This window comes from Sporothrix schenckii, assembly GCF_000961545.1.
Source record: "Sporothrix schenckii 1099-18 chromosome Unknown Cont38, whole genome shotgun sequence".
Lineage (NCBI taxonomy): Eukaryota > Fungi > Ascomycota > Sordariomycetes > Ophiostomatales > Ophiostomataceae > Sporothrix > Sporothrix schenckii.
Window position 1 is genome coordinate 2,873,033 of NW_015971139.1, and position 19,553 is coordinate 2,892,585.

At 60.5% G+C, this 19,553-nt stretch overlaps 9 protein-coding genes across 9 annotated transcripts; 4 read left to right on the top strand and 5 right to left on the bottom strand.

Moving 5' to 3' along the window:
• Positions 1–622: 622 nt before the first annotated feature.
• SPSK_05866 (uncharacterized protein) lies at positions 623–4,021 on the top strand (the record flags this gene model as incomplete). The annotated part of the gene is made up of 1 exon (XM_016732575.1): positions 623–4,021. One exon carries the CDS (start codon positions 623–625, stop codon positions 4,019–4,021), a length of 3,399 nt encoding a protein of 1,132 aa, XP_016592638.1.
• Positions 4,022–5,185: 1,164 nt separating this feature from the next.
• SPSK_06392 (uncharacterized protein) lies at positions 5,186–6,346 on the top strand (the record flags this gene model as incomplete). Its single annotated transcript, XM_016733098.1, has 1 exon — positions 5,186–6,346. The coding sequence occupies one exon, from the start codon at positions 5,186–5,188 to the stop codon at positions 6,344–6,346; it is 1,161 nt and encodes a 386-aa protein (XP_016592639.1).
• An 847-nt stretch (positions 6,347–7,193) lies between these two features.
• Positions 7,194–7,488, top strand: SPSK_06776 (uncharacterized protein; the record flags this gene model as incomplete). The annotated part of the gene is made up of 2 exons (XM_016733472.1): positions 7,194–7,283; positions 7,366–7,488. 2 exons carry the CDS (start codon positions 7,194–7,196, stop codon positions 7,486–7,488), a joined length of 213 nt encoding a protein of 70 aa, XP_016592640.1.
• A 141-nt stretch (positions 7,489–7,629) lies between these two features.
• Positions 7,630–9,764, bottom strand: SPSK_06033 (MFS transporter, SP family, general alpha glucoside:H+ symporter; the record flags this gene model as incomplete). Its single annotated transcript, XM_016732741.1, has 2 exons — positions 7,630–9,196; positions 9,373–9,764. The coding sequence occupies 2 exons, from the start codon at positions 9,762–9,764 to the stop codon at positions 7,630–7,632; spliced, it is 1,959 nt and encodes a 652-aa protein (XP_016592641.1).
• Positions 9,765–10,285: 521 nt separating this feature from the next.
• On the bottom strand, positions 10,286–10,930 carry SPSK_06625 (acetyltransferase, GNAT family; the record flags this gene model as incomplete). Its single annotated transcript, XM_016733327.1, has 1 exon — positions 10,286–10,930. The coding sequence occupies one exon, from the start codon at positions 10,928–10,930 to the stop codon at positions 10,286–10,288; it is 645 nt and encodes a 214-aa protein (XP_016592642.1).
• Positions 10,931–11,769: 839 nt separating this feature from the next.
• SPSK_06367 (uncharacterized protein) lies at positions 11,770–12,964 on the bottom strand (the record flags this gene model as incomplete). Its single annotated transcript, XM_016733073.1, has 4 exons — positions 11,770–11,816; positions 11,877–11,915; positions 12,063–12,455; positions 12,550–12,964. The coding sequence occupies 4 exons, from the start codon at positions 12,962–12,964 to the stop codon at positions 11,770–11,772; spliced, it is 894 nt and encodes a 297-aa protein (XP_016592643.1).
• A 557-nt stretch (positions 12,965–13,521) lies between these two features.
• On the bottom strand, positions 13,522–14,985 carry SPSK_06266 (trichothecene 3-O-acetyltransferase; the record flags this gene model as incomplete). Its single annotated transcript, XM_016732972.1, has 1 exon — positions 13,522–14,985. The coding sequence occupies one exon, from the start codon at positions 14,983–14,985 to the stop codon at positions 13,522–13,524; it is 1,464 nt and encodes a 487-aa protein (XP_016592644.1).
• A 1,462-nt stretch (positions 14,986–16,447) lies between these two features.
• SPSK_06165 (uncharacterized protein) lies at positions 16,448–18,169 on the top strand (the record flags this gene model as incomplete). The annotated part of the gene is made up of 1 exon (XM_016732872.1): positions 16,448–18,169. One exon carries the CDS (start codon positions 16,448–16,450, stop codon positions 18,167–18,169), a length of 1,722 nt encoding a protein of 573 aa, XP_016592645.1.
• A 341-nt stretch (positions 18,170–18,510) lies between these two features.
• SPSK_06577 (ankyrin repeat containing protein yar1) lies at positions 18,511–19,271 on the bottom strand (the record flags this gene model as incomplete). Its single annotated transcript, XM_016733279.1, has 2 exons — positions 18,511–19,007; positions 19,073–19,271. 2 exons carry the CDS (start codon positions 19,269–19,271, stop codon positions 18,511–18,513), a joined length of 696 nt encoding a protein of 231 aa, XP_016592646.1.
• Positions 19,272–19,553: the final 282 nt, after the last annotated feature.

Here is a 19,553-nt window from a genome sequence, read left to right on the forward strand (position 1 = left end):
CCCTCTCTTCTTTGCCATCCACGTCTTCACACACAACACAGGTGATCTACCGTCCCCTCGGCTTCCACATCATGTTCCAGATGAATACAACCGGATTGAGACCACGCCTGCGACGTCCGTGGGTCATCTCTTCTTCTGACGCCGGGTTGTCCATCACCAGATGCGATAGATGCGATGCTGGGAACAGGGCCAGATGTTGCCCACCGCAGCACACCAGGTCGTGACAACGACTGCCTCTACAAGATTGTCGTCGTGTCTGATCCGTACATCGTCTACGTCCTTCCTTTCCTACATATACCTTGCCATCCCTTCTTGGTCGACCCCTGCCCCGTCTGGTCTGTTCTTACTCTGATCTTTCGTCTCTTGTTCTGCTTCCTCTTTCTTCCCTTTCTGATCTCTCTCTTCCTCGTTCTCATCAAACTCCTCTACATGGAGTCCTTCGAGACAACTCTCATCACCAACATGGCCGGCCATCGATATTGACTTTGAGGTTTCAGTTGCTTGACTGTCCAATTGTACTACTTTTACACTACCTCCTTCTTTTAAGCTGGTCTTTTTTCTGTCTTTTGTTGCTCTTTGGCAACCGTTCTCTCTTTTATACCCTACGCCTCATGGCCCCGTGATGGAACCGTCCTCACGCCCACAATCCACGCTGTCAACTGACCCCGAGTCGCTCATTTTGAAAAAGAAAGACGTGAAGAAGACAAAGACGACGAAGCAGACGAAAAAGACGAAGAAATCGAAGAAGGACACAAAAGAGACAAAAGAGACAACGTCGAAGCAAAACAATCCAAACCGGACGTCACAAAATCACCCACAACAACACACACAACAAACACAACAAACACAACCACCCAAACACAGCCGCCAACATGTCTCTCGACAGACGCGACGTCCGCACACTACGCTCGCCCTCCTTGCCACCATCCTCCTCGCGCTGGCCTCCGTCGCTGGCATTGTCCTGGGCGTCCTGGCCACCGCCGTCCTCCATCTCCAGGTGCCTGCTGATGTGCCCAGCCGCATCGCCGTCTTTGGTGCGTCCATTGGCGGCGTCGGCCTCGCCGTCGTCCAGGCCATCGATCTGTGCTCGCGCTCCCGCCGCCTAATTTTTGCCTGCCAGCTCACCACCCGCCTGGTCCTCCTTGCTTGGGTCGCCTCTGTCGTGCTGACGAGTCTGGAAGTGGCCCGGACGGTGCGCGACGCCACCGTCTCGTCCACGCTCGCTGCGCAAGCCGTCTACCTGAACCTCATGCTCAGCAATGTGGGCTTCCTGTCAACCGCAGTGCTGTCGTTCTGTCTCGAGCGAGCGACCCGGAAAGGCCAACAAAATGCGCATGACAGAGACGTCGAGGACGATGATGTGGATGACCTCCTCGACAAAAGCGTCTCCCAACGGGGATCGCTCTCCGCCGAGACCCATTCGGACAAGAACGTGGACCCGGCAGACGAAGAGCCCCGACCCAAGAAGCTGCTCTTTTCCTACAAGGCCACGACACAGCTGATGAACGATACCCCAGCCAGCCGTCGTGCCTCCATGGTCTCAGCTGCGGTGGTGCCGCCAGCAGCGCAGCCGGTGGTCCAGCCAACGGTCAGGCCGTCTACGTCGATCAAGCGCAAGCCCGTGCACCCTGTTGCTCAGCCTGCAGCGTCGGCACACTCGGCCGTTGACCGGCGCAAGAGTGTGATGCCGCCCGCCATATTCTCGGATCCGTTTGCGGACCCGGTCGAGGAGAATCCCTTCTTGGACAGCAACCGCGTCGACGCTGGGCTGCCAGAAGCCACGACTGTCACGACTGCCACGACCGCCACGACCGCCGCAACGGCACCGGCTCCTACGCGGCCTCGGCGGCTCTCAAGAATGTCCACCCACGACCTGCCCAGGCTCATCACGTCCGTCGAACCAATTCCAACAGACTCGACCTTTTACCTGTCCTCCAGTGGAAGCAGCAACTACGACAACGACGAGGACAAGGAACAGACGGCAGAGCCGCTGGAAACACCACAAGCATCCATCCTGCCCTACTCGCCGGCTGTGAAACGACCGCGTTCCATCGTACCACCTGTGCCGCAGGTGCCGGTTCCAAAGGTGACGGCCGCTCTCATGCCGCAAACCCTGCCGCAAACCCTGCGGCGCAAGCCTGTTGGGAGTGCCGGTCCGGCGGCTGCCACGGCACAAGCAGGTCCTATCAAGAGGAAGCCAGTGCCGTCCATGCCCGCTGCAAGAGCCACGGCGCCAAAGATGGAGACTCCAGAACCACTCTCGCCCCTGTCTCAGCCGGCTTCTGCCGAACCTCCCATTCTCGCACTCCCAGTTGCCCTCCCTGCTACCACAACACAGATTCCCATGCACTTCGCCTCGGCCGTGTCGTCGCGCAAGTCGTCCAATGCCTCGGACATGTCCGAGTCAGACGCCTCTGTCGCGTCATCGTACACTAGCCCGTCCCTGGCCGATATGGTCGCCTCGTCCTTACGGCGTGGATCGGTGTCCGTGGCCGTGCCCACGGCCGTGTCCGAGGTGTTTGCGGGTGCAAGCACAACGACGTCCTTGCCAACCCGCTCCGTGGCCTATGCGCAACCTCGTGTGTTCGACCAGCCTATTGTCCGTAAGTCGTTTATTGCGACGACCAACACGACGATGACGTCGACCACCAACGCCTCCACCACTACCAATGGAAGTGGAAGCGAGGCTCATGCACGGAGGCCGTCGCAAGTCTCGATCATGGAGACCATTTACTCGCCGGCCGACGAGCCCGGAAGTGACGAGGACAGCGAGAACAGCGAGAAAACCAAAGGAGGAATGGCCGACGAAGGCTACGACGCCGACTTGGCGGCCATGGTCCGGCAAGAGGCCGAAGCGGCTGCTGCGGCGGCTGATGCCGGAAGGCGGTGGCTTGAGCCGTCGCGGGATTCGATGAGAGACTCGATGCGGATGGAGCGCACGACGTCCATGTCCAAGCACCTGTCGAGAAAGCCGTCTCTTTCGCCCGTGGAGGAGCAGGAGCAGGAAGGCGAGGAGAACGGCGTCAAAGTCGACGAGGACAAGGCGGATGAGGTGATTGAGGTGGCTGAGGTAGACAAGGGAGACGAGAACAGTGAGGACGAAGAGACAGTCGACGACGAGGACGGCGAGGCGAACCCGTCCGTCCACACCATTGTCGTCCACGAGCCCGCGGGCTTCACTGCCACCGGCCTGTCACGCACCGCCAGCCGCATGCGCAAGGCGGCACTACGGGCAGCAGGTCAAACGGCGCAGACGGCGAACACGGTGCAGACGACGCCATCAGCTGCGAATCACACAGCCTCCACGTACGTCCCCGCGTACACCCGCCGTCGCCTGTCCACCGCCAACTACAATTTCTCACGTCCGATGCGGGCCACAGGCGACAAACGCGTGTCGCTTGTGTCCACCATGTCCTCCACCACCACGAAGCGAGCCTCCCTCGCCGTCGTTCCCTCTGTGCCCCAGACATCGCTGCTGGCCAGCCCGCGCTCGCGCGTGCGTCGCCAGCTGCTGCAGATGCTGCCCGTGCAGCACCGGCCGATCACACTCGTGAAGCCGATTTCGTTTGCCAAACCGGTGAAGGCGGTCAAGGTGACAACGCCCCGCAAAGGCCGCCAGTCTCTGTCAGGCCGTCGCCACCGTCGGTCGCTTTCGTTGAACTTGGCGTCGCTCAACACGAGCGACGATGCGCTGTCGTCGTCCTCGGCGTTGCCGTCGGCAGCGTCTTCCTCGTCGACTTCCACCCTGTCGTCAACCTCCGCCTCCACGTCGCCACGCCACAAATCGTACCGCAGCACCTCCCTCGCCAAGACAGCCCAGCGTGCCCGCCGCCGCAACCGCGTCCACGGCCGCCACCTGGCCGGCCTGCGGAGCAGCACACTGCGGCCCTCGGCGTCCATGTCGGCGGCCCAGCGCCAGTCGTCGGGCAGCGACCGTCTCTCGCCGCACACGCCCTACACACCCTATACGCCGCGCAACCGGCCCATCTCGCCCATGACCTTGCTGATGGGACGGCGGTAGATGGTATGCGCGTATTTATTTTCTTCATATTTATTTTCTTCATTTGTCTTCTCGTTCTCTTTCTCTTTCTCTTTTGCTTGTCGTTTTGTTTTGTAATAATACCCGCCCGCGAGGCAACCCTGCGTAGACAACAGTGCAGGGACGAATGCAGCATAATGGATTTTGGATTCTTTTTCTTGGCGTACCTTTTTCTTGATCGTGACGTTGCTCGACGGTTTGGACTGTACACTATTTTGATTGATTCGCTGTGACGGCCTTTTTCAGGCCTCCATGACAACGATGGCAAAGAGTATCAACAGCAGAAATGGCCTCGACAAACCAAAGTCACGGCCGGCAAACGAATCAACCTAAAGTCCTGTAGTGGTCTTCTCTGACTTCCCCGTGATCCATTGCGGCGGTCGTTGGATCGTCGTCCTGTTGCTTTTGCTGTCAAAAATATCCGGAGCAAAGAAAAAGCCAAGCCTATCAAAAAGCTTGGGAAAGCTTACGCTGTTCTCCGTCGGCTGGCAAGCCTGGCTTGGCCGGAATCTAGACCTGGCTGGAAAGACCTGGGGGCATCGGTCGACTGTCTGGCACTCTCAGGCACTGTCCCACGTTTTCCGCCATGACGTTTTCAGGGCCGCGATACTTGGCGTGTCGCCCGCTGTGGTCCCAAGCCAAGGCCCCGCAAAGCCAAGCCAAGCCAAGCCGAGCCAAGCCAAGGCGTCCCCAGAGCGCCTTTCTCTCGCCCTCGCAGCGCAATGGCCCTCTGAGTAAGAATGCCAAGAACGTCGCACATCGCCCCTTCTCGCTCCACATATCGTCTTAGCCGTGTGTTGTGATTGGCCACTTTAACAGCAACTTGGCGAAACGTGCAAAGGGCATCGAGACCAGAAGGCTGTGTGGGATGGAATACAAAGCCGAATCGCAAGGGAAAAAAGGAGTACAAAACCAAGAGGTCTTGTCCCTTTTTTTTTTTTAACAAACAATTAAGTCATCACTATGACACAATCTTGAGACACCTCATCACTCTTGAATTGCCTCGTCCAGTCTCACAGCTCGCAGCTGGTTACTCTGGACATCTTTTTCCTCGCGCTTTACTTGGCGACTCTCCTCTCACTCAATCTCATCCATCAGCTCTCCTTGCCCATCTGCTGCGCGCTGTGCAGACAACACCTCTCAGCCATGGCGTACCTGACCGACGACGACAAGTGGCGCGCCGTCACCGCGCGCGACGCCGCCGCCGACGGCCTCTTTGTCTACGGCGTCCGCACCACCCGCATCTACTGCCGGCCCAACTGCAAGGCCCGCCTCGCCCGCCGCGCCAACGTGCGCTACTACGCCACCCCTCACACCGCCGAGGCCGCCGGGTACCGCGCGTGCAAGCGGTGTAAGCCGCGGACCGAGGGCGGCATGCCGGAGGACGAGGCGGTCGCGCGGATCCGGGCGCTCGTGGGCCGGCAGCACACGGCAGGCGGAGCCGGCGGTGGCACAGGCGTCTGCGCCGGACCCGCCGCCGCCCTGGCCAGCCCGTCGATGCTGGCGTCCCAGGCGCGCGTGTCGCGGTGGCATTTCCACCGCAAGTTCAAGGAGGTGACGGGACAGACGCCGCGGGCGTACTTGAAGCAGCGGGAGCGGGAGCGGAAAGCACGCGAGGCGGCGGCGGCGGACCAGAACCAAAACCCTATTGAGGCGGCGGGCATCGCAGTCGCCCCACACTTGAATGTCGACGCCCCCGCCGACGTCACCTCCACGGCCTCCTTCACCGCCACAACAACGCCCTCGACGGACAGCGACGACCTGTTTGAGCTGGCGGCGGCGGACGGCACGCCCCTGTCTATGGCGATGCCGGACCTGGCCGTCCTCTTCCCCGACGTGGCGTCGCACCTCCACAGCCCAGGCCCCGTTTCGTTGGACGCGTTCCCCAGCCTCGGCGCAGGCAACATCAGCAACATCAGCAACACGAGCAACACCAGCAACACCAGCAGCGCCAGCGGCAGTCCTCTCAATGGCGTGGACTGGGACGCCGTGGACATGGATGCGCTGTATGCGAGCAGCAGCATGGATCCTCTGTTCATCGACCCGGCCCTCTGGGGCGACTTGGGCAGCGGTGCGAGCGGCGCGCCAGGCAGTCTGGGCGGCAAAAGCATGGTCGGCAGCAGCAGCAGCGGCGGCGGTGTGTACGGCGGCCTGCCAGGATACTACATGGACGGCAGTTTGTTTGAGGCGGTACCGATGGCGGCGACGGCAGCGACAGCGCCAGCGTCAACGACAGCAACAACATACGGAACAATACACGACATACACGACCCACTCCACGGCACAATACCGTTTATGGGGGCCTGAGGACGGTGGACAGAAGGGATTAGAAGGGAGGGGGAGGGGCGTCGGGACTTGTTATGATACAAACGAAGCGATGGCATTGCATATACATTGGGAGCATGGATAGGATAACTGGAAAACAGGATAACAGGATACGGGACAACTGAAATTTGAAGGCATTACTCATGGACACTGAAAGATAAAAACGTAGACAAGACAGCAGACACTGGCAAATGGAGCATGTCGTAATTACTCTGTTGATTAAAAAGGACAATCTGTCAGGTGACACCTTTTGCGCTCCGCAGCCTGGAGCCCAGAAATGCCAAGAGTTGGAGGCGTTGGAGGCGCTGCCAGTCAAGACGCCGACACTCCAGGGTCATGTGTGTGTCTCTCTAAGAAAGAGGCAGCTTGTCCGAATCGACTTTTGAGAAACGGTCGAGGCATAATCTTAGTTTAAGTTGTTGGAGAGCGGCCCAGCGGGTCCCAGGTCAACTTGCTTTGTGTTTGTTCCCTTTTGGTGACAATCTGCAGGCTTTTTAATTATTTTATTTTTATTTTTTGTTGCCAAGGACAAGTCTGTTCAGCCACACAGGACTAACACCATTTTGGGATGAAAAGAAGGGGACGATGCGAAAACGTGAAGGCTGTCGGCTCTGCTCTTGGCTGCGGCTGAAGAGACGTTGGCGCCCTCCGAAACGAGTGTATGGACACGCACCGCGGACAAGTGTACTTATTCCATATGATTCAGGCGTCCCCTAGTTGAAACTTGACCGTCTTCATTTCAGAGTCACTTTCCAAGATTGTCACGCTCCTCGCTTCTGCTCGCGTCCAGCGCCTACCACACCCACCGCAACCGCACACGCCGCCCGCCATGACCATCGAGAGCAAACCGCCGCCGGCGCGTCGTCCCATGCAGATGGAGGCGGCCGCCGACAGCACAAAGACGGTCGCACAGCAGCCGGTAGGTTCTCTTGTGCACGCGTACCTCATACACGTTGCGTACAATCACATCGTGACTGACTCTGACTGACCCGCGACGGCAGCCCATGGAGCCCCGCCCCGCGGCGACAGTCGACGCGTCGCAGGCCAGCCTGCGCGGCGGCAATCTGAGTCTGGGGTGCCACTGCTGCCACGGCAGCTGTTCGTTTTACAAGTCGTGCTGTTGAGGGTGGAGAGAGGGTGGAGAGGCCACAGGCGCGACGGTCTGCATGCACAAGGAAGAGCCGACATCGAGCGTTTGATTTCTGTTCATAATTCATGTATTCTATCTGCAAATCCACTATAGACCTCGGTCGCGTACTCGTCCATCACACCCCCCTTGCCATGCTGTCCATTTCTCGTGAGCCGCGCTGGTCGGCATCGTCGGCCGTGTCGTCGCCGTGCACCATGCTATAGCCGGCGCCGTGGTGGGCGCCATGGCCGCCGTCGTGCCCGCCACCGCCGAGTTCCTTGGGCACCGGGGCCGTGGCAAACTGCCGTGTCGGTGTCTGCTGGGCAAACAGCCAGTCGAGCGCGGCGTAGGAGCGGCCCTTGGTCTCGGGCAGGCGCAGCCAGGCCCAGAGCCCGACGGCCGACGCCAGCAGGGCCCAGACGAGGCCGACGGTGCCCTTGAGGTTGAGGGCGCCCGGGTTCAGCAGGTAGGGCTGGGCGACGTTGGCGGCGATGGAGGCGGCGTAGTAGGCGTCGCGGGCGAGGCAGACGGTGCGCTGGCGCAGGCGGGTGGAGCCGACCTCGGCGGGCACGGCCCAGCCGAGCTGGCCGACGGACAGCTGGAACACAAAGGTCCAGACGAGCGTCAGGGCGGCCTGGACGAGGCCGACGGCGACGATGGTGCGGCGGCGGTCCAGCAGCCCTAGCACGCCGACGGCCGCCAGGAGGCAGGCCATGGCGGCCATGCCGCCCAGGAAGATGGTGCGGCGGCCGTAGCGCGGCATCAGGACGAACCAGTTGCCGAGGGTGCCGACGAGCGCGAGACATGTGCCGCCCGTGTTGAGCAGGTACGTGGTGTGCGTGGGCAGGCCGACCTGCTGGAAGAAGTAGGTCGAGTTGTACGCAAAGGGCGCGCCCGCGAGGACCTGCGCGGCAAAGGCCATGCAGGCGATTTCCGTGCGGCGGCGCTCGGTGCCGCGGAAGCAGTCGGCATACGTGGTCTCGGCGGGGCCCATGGCGGCCTTTTCCATGGCGTTGGTCCGCTCGATGGTGGCCAGCGTGGCGTCAATGTCGGCGCCGGGGACAGACGCCGATGCCGACGCCGACGACGTCTGCAGGCGCGCCAGGGCCTTGCGCGCCGCCGACCGCCGGCCCGTGCGCACGAGGTGCCACGGCGACTCGGGCGCAAAGCACAGCACGGGGAAGATGACGAGGGGCCACAGCCACTGCAGGGCAAAGGGGATGCGAAAGGCCCACTCGTCGTCGGGGCGGCGGTTGACGAGGGTGGCCAGGACGGCGGCGGCGATGAGCTGGCCCAGGATGAAGCACATGTTGGTCCAGGAGGTCAGGTAGCTGCGGAGGGCAGTGGGCAGCAGCTCGGAGGCGTAGGCAGGGGCGGACGAGGCGAAGATGCCCCAGGGGAGGCCGCAGAGCAGCTCGCCGACGAGGAGCACGGTGATGGTCGGGGCGAAGAAGGTGAGGCAGATGAAGGCGCTGAGGACGGCGAGGGCGGCGAGGAGGACGCGCTTGTGGCCGTGGCGGGCGACGAGGTGGCCGTTGAGGGCGGTGCCGACAAAGCAGCCGACGGGAGCGGCGTTGGCAAGGGCGGCCATCCAGGCGGCGGTGAGCTGGTGCTGGCCGTGCTCGTCGACGAACTGGCCGTACTTGGCAGCGAAGGCGGGATAGGCGAAGAAGTTGCCGATGCTGGGAGCGTGAGGGAGTGAGCTGTGAGCGAGCGAGGGAAGCGAGACAAAAAAGAAAGCGAGCGAGCGAGCGAAGCGAGGGAAAAAGAAAGAAAAGAAAGCGAGCGAAGCGAGGAAAGAAGAAAAGAAAAGAAAAGCGAGCGAAGCGAGGAGAAAAGAAAGAAGAGAATAAAAGCAAGCGAAGCGAGGACAGCGTACAGAATCATGTCGTAGCCCTCCATGATGACACAGGCAGACGTGACGAGACACCAGAAAATGGCCTTGCGGTAGACGCGGACGGCCTGGCGGACGGTTAGGTTGGTGTCGACGTCCATGTCGGTGTCGAGGTCGATGTCAAGGTCGATGTCGGTGGGCGCGGTACGTGCGGCACGTCCCAGCGCGGCCGGCCGGCCGACCAGGCCCTGCCGCTCGCTGGGCACACTGTGGTCGTGGTCGTGGACACCATCACGATGGCCGTCACTGTCGTGATCGTCGTCACCGTCACCGTCGTCGTCGGATCCCAGTGCAAACGGATCGTATTCGGGGCTGCTGGCTTTGTGGCCGGCGCTTCGGCCGCCAGAGTCGCCCGCCTTGGAGGTGGAGGAGGGCATGGTGGGCATGCGGTGCGTGGTGACGGCTACCTCATGGTGTCGCGGGTGTCGGGTGTCGTGAAGTCGTGACAATGTTCGTGACAGTGTTTGTACGATGTATGTTTGTTGGACAAGCGGACAAAGGGAGAGTCATCCGCAGTTGCACAGAAACAGACACGCCTCCTTCGCACGGCACGGGTCAGACAGGGAAGGCGCCATCGATCGTCGTGCAGGGGCAGTGCGGTCATCGCTGGCCAATCAAATGGGCACATTCAGCGTGTGAAAGTGGAGCACAACTGCAGCATCACGAGTCTGAGGTGGAATGCATACATTCCTCTCACGTCTTTTACGCATCACCACGATCCGCTGGTACGTCGTGCAGCTTGTATTGCATTGTATTGTATGCTCTGTCTAGTGTTATGTCTGTATGCCCGTCGCCGCCGTTTGAATTGCAACAAGAGCATCCATTCGCAGTCAGCCCTCGGGCGTCGGCCTCATGGAGAAGCAGAAGAAAGTCGGCAAGGACCAGCTTTCATGTCGTCTCAGCGCGGATCGCGAATCATGTACACGTGCTCGTACACCCCCCCAAAGTACCGCCGCATCTCCAACTCCCGGTACCCGTGGCCCTTGGACGTGTACACGGGCCGGCCGTCGGGCGTCGCGTCCAGGTAGCACGGCACCTGCTGCGCGTCCGCCTGCTGCTCGGCCCACCGCAGCAGCGCGCCGGCCGCGCCCTTGCCCTGGTGGGCCGGGTGCGTGGCAATCAGCTCGAGGTACCAGTGCGGCTGCTGCTGGCCCGCGTTCGTCGGGTGCGCCATGTAGCGCCGGTGCTGCCGCTCCAGGTCGTGGAAGAACTCGACGGCCGCGTCCGGGTCGCCGTCGCTCGGCCAGGCGTCGCGCGGCGGCATGGACGGGATGGGATCCGTGGGCTTGCGGGGCGCGTTCCAGACGGCAAACGCCACAATCGCCTTGGGGCCCGCGTCGGTCGCCGCCGTCTCCATGACGCGGACGTGCGTGTCGTCCTCGGTGAGGTTGTTGGTCAGGTTCTGCCGCCAAAACGGCCGCACCTGCGTCGACGTCGGCGGGAACACCACCTTCTGCACGCCGTTGTTGGCAAACGCGGCCATGTAGACTTCGACCAGCTGGTCCACGTCGTCGAGCGTGCCGGCGCGCATCGTGAGAGCCATTGTGGTGTGTGGTGTGGTGTTTGGTGTGGTAATGTGTGGTGTGTCTGTGATGAATTTCTTATTTTTGAATGCTTGAGACGTGTCTGCAGACCACTTCTCTCTGACTGGACTGCCTGACGAGGACTGCAACGACCTTTGTATCTTTCGTCCAGAAATGCGACGCTGCAAAAGTCAGTCGATCGACGCTTGCTCACGGCTGACGCTTGACGTTTATGTCGTCGCTTGCGCTACCGAAGCCGAGTTGTCGTCGCTTTACTTTTCTTTTTTCTTTTCTTTTTTTCAGCTGAGGTACAATGTAACGTTTTATACGCAGAAGAAGCGATTGTCGCGGCGATCGTATTGTCGTCTTCTTAGGTCACGTTTTTACACCGCACGCCCGAACTGACTCACGTCGGCCAGCGGCAGGAAGTGATCCGCTCTTTCGCAAAAGGAAAAAAGGAAAAAAAGAAAAAAAAGGGCCAAAAGGGCAGGAACGACAAGAGCATAGTTTAGGAAGGTGCCTGGCTTGCTAGCGGCAGGTTCCAGACACTAGCCAACTGCCTATTCGAGACGCCGTCTGTTATACTAGACCACTCCACTAAGCCAACTGCAAATAGAGCCCTCAATCACCAAGGCTAGATACAGGTCTGAAGGACTGTAGTCCAACATCATCAAACGCAAGTCAGTATCCATTCGATGTTCACTTGACTTCTACGCTTGTCATTACTATCGCAATCCTGTGATGGCAATGCTCATATATTGTCTTATATACAAAAACACGGTCGTCCATGGTCAATACGCGCATACGAAATGGTCTAAATACAGACACAAATACACGTCTTATATCAACCCTCTGCGTCCTAATCGTCAATCGGCAAGACTGTGCGCACGCCGTCCCGGATTTGGCCTGCAAGGTTAGCATCGACAGCATCATGCAGATAAAGACAACACTGTGCAATGGACTCACTCTCGAGGTAGCTCGTGATTTGGCCGTAGTCTTTGCACACTGTGGGAGTTAGCGACAGTCGACAGAGTATCCAATCGACCCAGGAGAATGGTTATAGCTGCGAGCAGATGGCTGCGAGCAGCTGGACACAGAGACACTGGGACTACTAGAGTGGACGTAGACGCTTCGCGTCGACTCGCAACTCACCATGATGACCGCTCCACCCCCCGTCCAGCGCCCCATTGTCCGACGCGTCCGTCGGCTCGTGCGCCTCCACCGCCACGTCGCCTGCGCACATGGCCGCCTGCCGCAGATAGTCGATGCAGTGCAGGTAGTGCGAGTGGTAGTCCGCTGGCAGGTCGGGCGACGGCATGGCGTTCATGCGCAGCGCCGTGTAGATGCGGCCCATCATCAGGATGCAGTGCAGCTGGTGCGTCATGGTCGTCGTGAAAAAGGTCGTCGCGGCCTCGGTGTTGTGCCAGCCCGTGCCCTGCGGCATCAGCGTGTTCCACGTGGCCAGCGTTGTGTTGCTGGCAAAGTCGGCATCTTTGGGGGGGACAAAGGCCTCGTCGGCCTCCCACTTGACGACTTTTGTGCGGACTGGGCGAGCGAGTCACGAGCGTTAGCGAGAGAGGACAGCGAAGAGTGAAAGTAGGATGAGGAATGAGGAACGGCGAGGTGCCCCCCAACTTACAGATCGGCCCCGCCTTCATATAATCCCCCCCGACCTGCCACCGCGCCGGCCGTTGCCGCACCTCCAGCTGCAGCAGCACCAGCAGCCCCAGAATCACCACCAGCAGCCCCGTGTCCACCATCCAGCGGTGGCGCCGGACTGCCCCCAGCACGCGGCTCGTGCGCGACGGCCGTCGGGCGAGCAGCCCCCGCTCCAGCGCAACAGTCTCCCACTGCTTCTCGTCGTCGGTGATCAGGGCATCGTCGACCTCGGTGTCGGAGCCGTCTTCGCCGCTGCGGCGGATGCTGTCGGTTCTGTCGGTGCTGTCGGCCGGCGAGCGCGTGGCGTGCTCGGCGGCCTGTCGTGCCAGTCGGTCGCTGCGGCGGTCGGCCTTGCGAGCGTCGGCGCGGACGGGGTTGTACGCAGCGGAAGACATTGGGAAAAAAGTAGGGAAGCAATACGTAAAAAAGAACAAAAAAAAGCAAAGGAAACAAAAAGACAGGTCAACTGTCGGCAGAAACGAAAGCAATGATAAATGAGCAAGAAACAAATAAAGTGAAAGAATAAACTGGCCAAGAACAAACGCAAAATCACAAAAGGAAAGATGAGGCGACCGAGTGTGCTGCGTCGTGCTTGTCGCCCTTTTGCTATTCTGAGGCGTTTCAGGTTGGTCGAGGTCGTGTTCCAGAGTTCCAGATTCGGGGTCAATTCCTACAACGCTGCGACGCTGTGACCCCACGGCCGTGGACTGTGCCTTGTGGGTCATGTAAGACGGCACGCCCTATTCTCTTTTTATTTCCTCTGTTTTTTATGTTCCTTTCTGTCAATTTGCCAAGTCTGATGCACAATCATGTCGATCGTGCAGGTTGCCGGCATTGTGTACAACCTTCTCTACACATTCTACTCGACCCGTCTACCGTCTATGTGCATGAATTACATCATTGCGATACTTCTGGTCGTCCTCACACCCACCACCCCCCTTGCCCCCCTCCCTCATCCCACGTACTGTGCGTATTTTGTAAATTCGGGGTCGGCCTGCAGGTTCGCCAAATCGGCCGCCCGCAAAGACACGCCCGCTGCCACTGTGCCGTCCCTGTCCGCCGGCATCAGGAACGCGAGGCTCTCCACCGGCGTAAACTGTGGACGGCGCACGGCCACGGGTCGCTGCCCCCCAAGGCCAAAGTCCGTGTCCACGCCCGGCGCCGTCGTCCACGAACTCAGCATCAGGCCGCCGGCCGCGGTGTCGACGTGCCCGACAAACGAGAGGCGCCGGCCGGCCTGGTCGGGGTGCATTTCCAAACACGTAGCCAGCGCCCGCGTCCGTTCCCGGAGACGGTCGGGCTGCAGGAGGGCGGCGCGGAGCTGGGCAGACGCTTCGCCCAGGGACGCATCGCAGACCCAGGCGACGGGGTGGGTGTGGATGGTCATGTTCTGGAGGAGGGCCGGGTAGTTGGGGGGCAGGCCGAGGTGGCGGCGGACATTGACGGCGCGGGCGAATGTCGACAGAGAAGACGACGTCGACGTCGACGTCAACCTCGCCCTCCGCGCCCGCAGGATCGACTGCCATAGGAACGCCGACAGCGCATCGTTGGTCGACACAAACCGGACGCCGCCCGCTTTGGGCAACGTCCGCGTCGCCTCGTCCTTGAGCGCCTCGAGCGCCGTCTGGCGGACGTGGAAGTAGGACCATGTGATGGGCGGCCTCGTCTCTGGCGCCTTTCCGGGCTGTGGCCCCTTCCCCTCCCCCTCCTCGACCGGCCGCACCTGCTCTGGAATCAGGGCAAACGGATCGCCCGCCCCCGCGTCCAGCAGATCCACCGCGCCCGCCCGGTCGCCGTTGCCCACGGCCAGGTCGTCCGCACTGTACGCCTCGCCCCGGCACGCCTGGGCCAGCCACTCCACGACGGCCGTCTGGCCCGCCATGTCCATCGCCGCGTGGTGCCCCACGACGGTCAGCACCAGGCCACCGCCGTGCAAAAACGTCGCCTGCACGAGCAGCACGGGCCGCTCGGCCGGCTCCGCGGGCGACGGCAGCGTCCGCCGCGGCGCCACCACCGACTCGTCGAGCAGCCGGAACGGGTACTGGGCCGCACGGAGGGCCGCCATCGTCATCGTCGGCGGCGCGTCCGTCACCACCAGCGGCGGCGGCCCATCGGGCAACGGCGCAAAGTGCAAGTGCCGCCGGCCGTCCGCCCCCGCGGCGCGCACGATCTGCCCGCCGAGCCAGGGAAACGCCGCAACCAAGCGCGCGAGGCCCGTCTGCAGTGTGGCCACGACGGCGGCCCGCTCCGGCGCCGCAGCGAAGACGTACGCAATCTGCGTGTAGATCTGCATCCCGGCCTGCTGTCCAAACACGCCCACGTCCATCTGCGCCGCGGCGGCCGCGTCGAGGTGCACGAGCGTCTTGGTCGGCGCAGCAGGGCCGCTGGTGTTGGCGGCGAGGGAAGAGGCGGCCATGGTGAGGCTGCCGACAAAGTGATGTTTTTGTGTTGTTGTGTGAGCGAGGAGTGGTGTTTGGATGAGTGCTGGAGCACTGGAGCCCCGCAGCCTCCTCATTAACACACTCTGCCCCACAAACAGCATCTGAAAACTGCCCGCTAAAAACGGAAGGACCCGACGCTGACTCAAACTGCTGCAACCGACATGGTTCATATGTTGACTTTCTCCTAGTCGTAACATCTATTCTTTTACATTGCATTGCTCGACTATATTTATATTCTACAATTTGTACATGAGGCACACAATATGTTAAAAAGAGAGAAGTCGTGTGAATCAACTTGGAATTGTCTGAGTTAACATTGATTCAATGTCTCATTTGTGTGAACAAGAGAGCTATGCAAATAAAAAATACTAGAAAATGACTGAATAAAGTAAATGAGACGAATAGTTACGCGTACCGTATTTATGACGTACATTCGTCTCGAGTTGTGGCGACCGTCTTTACGACGACTATAGCCACCTTTGGAACCGCCCTGTTAAGCCGCCTACATCTTTCCCTTTTAAGCTTGTTGACCACGGTTGAGGAGCAAGAGCAGCCCGGCAAGCACGACCGTCTTCCTCTTGCCCAACCTGGACTTTGTGCATCTCCTTTTTGCCCCTGAATATACCATCTTCCAATCTCGCCATCCTTTCGAGTTATCAGCCGACGTTCTGGCATCACTCAATTCACCCAGTCACGACAACCAACGGTTTCCGTTCCGTATTGCTCCCTGATGTCTCGCGCCGCTGGATGCAAGACGAACAACGCCGAATTTCGCATCTACAAAAACAGCAACAAAACCCGCCTTTGTTTTAAATCCGATCCTCTTGACGTGCCACTCCTCAAAACTGCCAGGCGCCTAACTTTCTCACGGGGATTCGTTAGGATGCTTGGCCTCATCAACGCGCGGCCCTGGCCGGCCCTGGCAAGGGATTTGGCCTCAAAGGGTCGGCCAATCGGGCCCCAAGCCGCCGACCAAGGTCCAGGCTGTTCACACCAAGGCTGTGCATCTCCTCGTTCCATGCTGCCCTAGTATGCATGCTTTTGCACATTTGTGTCTTCCTTCACAGCTTTTCCCGCCGTCACATCACTCTCATTTGCTCGCTTGTCCATGTGCAGAAATGCACTTTGACAAGCAGACAGCGAGAACCAATGAATTCCCACCCAGCCACAGGACGACCATCCATGGAGAATGCACACAGGAAGACACAGGAAAGGCCTTGTTCTGGGCCTGCCATCTGGCACGGCTGCGCCTAGCGACTGTCTTGAGAATGTTCGAGAAGAGGAGGGCGAGCTCTATTAAATGGACTGCCGTCCCATTCATGCTGTCTTGGTCGAGCGTTAAAGTCTATCCACAAAGTTCACTTGCAAGAAGCATACACAGACACAATTCTCACCATCTCAGTCTCAGCACGACCGACGCAGCAACGCACCATCCCCATGCCACCATATCATCCCACCACAGCGAGGCCCAATCCGGCCCGCTTGGCCGAGCGTCCCGATGAGTGCCTCTTCTTCATCGACGACTCCAACATCTGGATCCATGCGCAAAAGTTCGCCGCAAAGGCAAACGCCCACCGGCCCAAGCTGACTGACAGCGACCAAGACCCGCGCCTGCGTATCGACATTGGCCGCCTCGTCACCACGCTTCTCAAGGCCAACGGCGGCAGCGACGCCACCGGCAAACCCAACCGGCACCGCGTCCAGAGCAAGTCGTTCTACTATGGCTCCAAGCCGCCGCCCAGCGACTCCGTCTGGGAGGCCATGGAGAAGAACCACTTCGAGACCAAAATCTACGACCGCGCCGCCAGCGGCCGCGAGAAGGAGGTCGACGGCTCCATGGGCGCCGACATTTCTGGCATCGCCTCGGACCTGTCTGCGCGCGCCGACATGGAGGCCCAGATGGAGGCCAAGTACCGCATCGAGGCCTACGAGCACCGCAACCGCATCAACCTCACCACCTTCATCTGCATTACCGGCGACCGCGACATGATGCCCGCCATCCTCAAGGCCCTCAAGTCGGGCATCTGCGTCGAGTTGTGGGCCTGGAAGCACGCCCTCTCCAAGGACTTTGTCAAGCTCGAGACCGCCACCGACAAGCAGCCCCTGGCCTCGCTGTTCTCCGTCAACTACCTCGACGGCGTCTTTGCCGACATCTTCTTCACCAACTACTTCTCGACCCGCCGCGGCCGTGGGACCGTCGACCCGGCCAAGTCGGTCGTTCTGTGCGACTTTGTGCCGGCCTGGTACGAGCAGTTTATGCTCAGCCCCGCCGGCGCCGGCGGGGCTGCCAACGACCCCGTGGACGGGCCCTGGCCGGGGCCCCTGGGCAAGGACGAGTCCCGCAAGGGCGGCCCCAGCCCGCTGGAAAAGGCCGTCTGCGACAAGCTCATGCTGCTGGGCAAGGTTTTTTACATCACACGGGACGAGCCCACGGCCACGGCGCCGGCGACTGCCGCGCCGCCCACGCTGTTCATCGAGTTCTCGCGCGTCCCCAACAACCACATCGAGCCCGTGCTCCTCAAGGTGCGCACGTCGTTCCGCGGCATCGCCACGGTCCTGTCGTGGCCCGTCTACGCCGGCCGGACCAATCGCAAGACGATGCCCACGGCCGAGATGAGCAACATGTACGCGCCCCTGAGCGGCGACGATGCGCACGTGCAAGAGCTGGATGCAGACGACGACGATGTGGGGGACGTGGGGGACGTGGGGGATGCCGGGGACGCCGAGGAGGCCGAGGAGGCCGACGAGGGGACGACTGGGGTGGACGTCAACGCCGAGACGGTCGACGGCACAGCGGAGGCGATCGCGGACACCAGCACCGACGGCACCGACGGCACGCCCTCCGAGGACGGCTGGCAGACCGTCTCCCATTTCGACCGCGCTGAGTCCCACCGCCGCAACCGCAACCGCACACAGCGCTGCCGGTACGGCATCCACTGCTACAAGCGCGGCCAATGCGGCTCCGTCCACACCAACATGGAGCACAACCTCTTCCAAGAGTTTCCCTGGCTGAACTTCAAGCGCTGGCGCTCCGAGCCCTGCCGCTTCGGCGACGCCTGCGCCAGCGGCCGGCGGTGTGCCTATGCCCATTCGGCCAGCGAGGCGTGGTGCATGAACTGCCACATCATGGGGCATTATTCAAGCGACTGCAAGCACTGAGCTGGAAGCAGAGGCCACCGACGCCCCGTTAACACTGTTTGGGTTCTTTTTTATTCTGTTTTTGTTTTTATTCTTATGGTTTGGTGTCTGTTTCGCGTTTATACGAGCTTTGCTTACAACAAGTCCTGGTTTTTAATTTGCTGCATAGTTTACGTTGTTACTGTTCTTGATTTGATATATACACCGTTTTTGTATATCGTGCCTCTTGGGTACACAATGCAAGCTTCTATGATGAGAGAAAAAACGAAAAGCAGACCAAGTAGAACGCCGTCCATGGACAAAACAAGAAAACGAACCGAACACACCCCCCAAACAGAAGAGCAGCACCCGTCCCCTTTCGCCTACTTTTTCTCCGCATCAAAGACAATTTCGTCGCCCTCTCGCTTGGCCGTCATCACCACCACCTCTTCTTCCTCCTCCTCGTCGTCGTTGTCGTCTGCGTTGGGCTCCTTGTTCAGATCCAGCGCGGCCGTCGCACGGTCGAGACGGGCGCCTTGGCCGTTGTCCTTTTTGGAGGAGGAGGACGCCACCGTCGCCGCCTCCTCCGCCTTCTCCGCCTTCTCCGCCGACGCCAAAAAGTAGTCCACCACCGCCACCTGGTCGTGGAGCCCCGCCAGGTCCAGCGCCACATAGTTCTTGTCGTTGGCCAGCGCCGGCGACGCGCCCGCCTGCTCGACCAGCGCCCGCACCACGGCCAGGTGCCCGTTCATGGCCGCCCAGTGCAGCGCCGTGTTGCCAAAGGCGTTGGTGGCGTCCAAAAAGGCCTGGCGGGCGGGGGCGGGGGAGGCGGTCTGCCCCTGTCCCTCCTTGATCTGAGAGAGGATGAGGGTGACAATGTCTGCGTCCTGTTAGCCATACGTCGTCCTGTCTTGGGCATCGTCGTCATTGATGGGGCGCACACACCCAAATGTCCATTCCCGGCAGCCATGTGCAGGGGCGTGTTCTTGCCGGCATCGACGGCGGCAGCCAAGATACTGAGAGGCGTGGCATCGCCGCCGGCCTTGGCGACGAGCGCGGCGAGCGTGTCCGCGAGGTCGGCTGCTTCGTTGGCCCGCGCAAAGTAGAGGAGGTCGTCGACCTCGTCTTCTGTTAACGTGACCATGGCAAACAGTCGAGGGAGTGGCCGAGTGAGCGAACCGAGTGAGGAGAATGAAAACCGAGTGCGCTGAGCGAGCGAGGCGAAATAGAAGAAGCCGTGCTGAGTCGAGTGGAAGAAAAGTGTAGTCAAAGGGAGCCAATGGGGATGCTGTATTCAACTTTGACCTTTGCTGAAACTTTTTTTGGAGCCCAAGGCTAGCAGCGCGGGGCGGCAATACAGTGTGTAGATGGCATTATAATTATAGAAATGCTACTTCAATGAGCAAACAGTGCCCCGTGAACACAG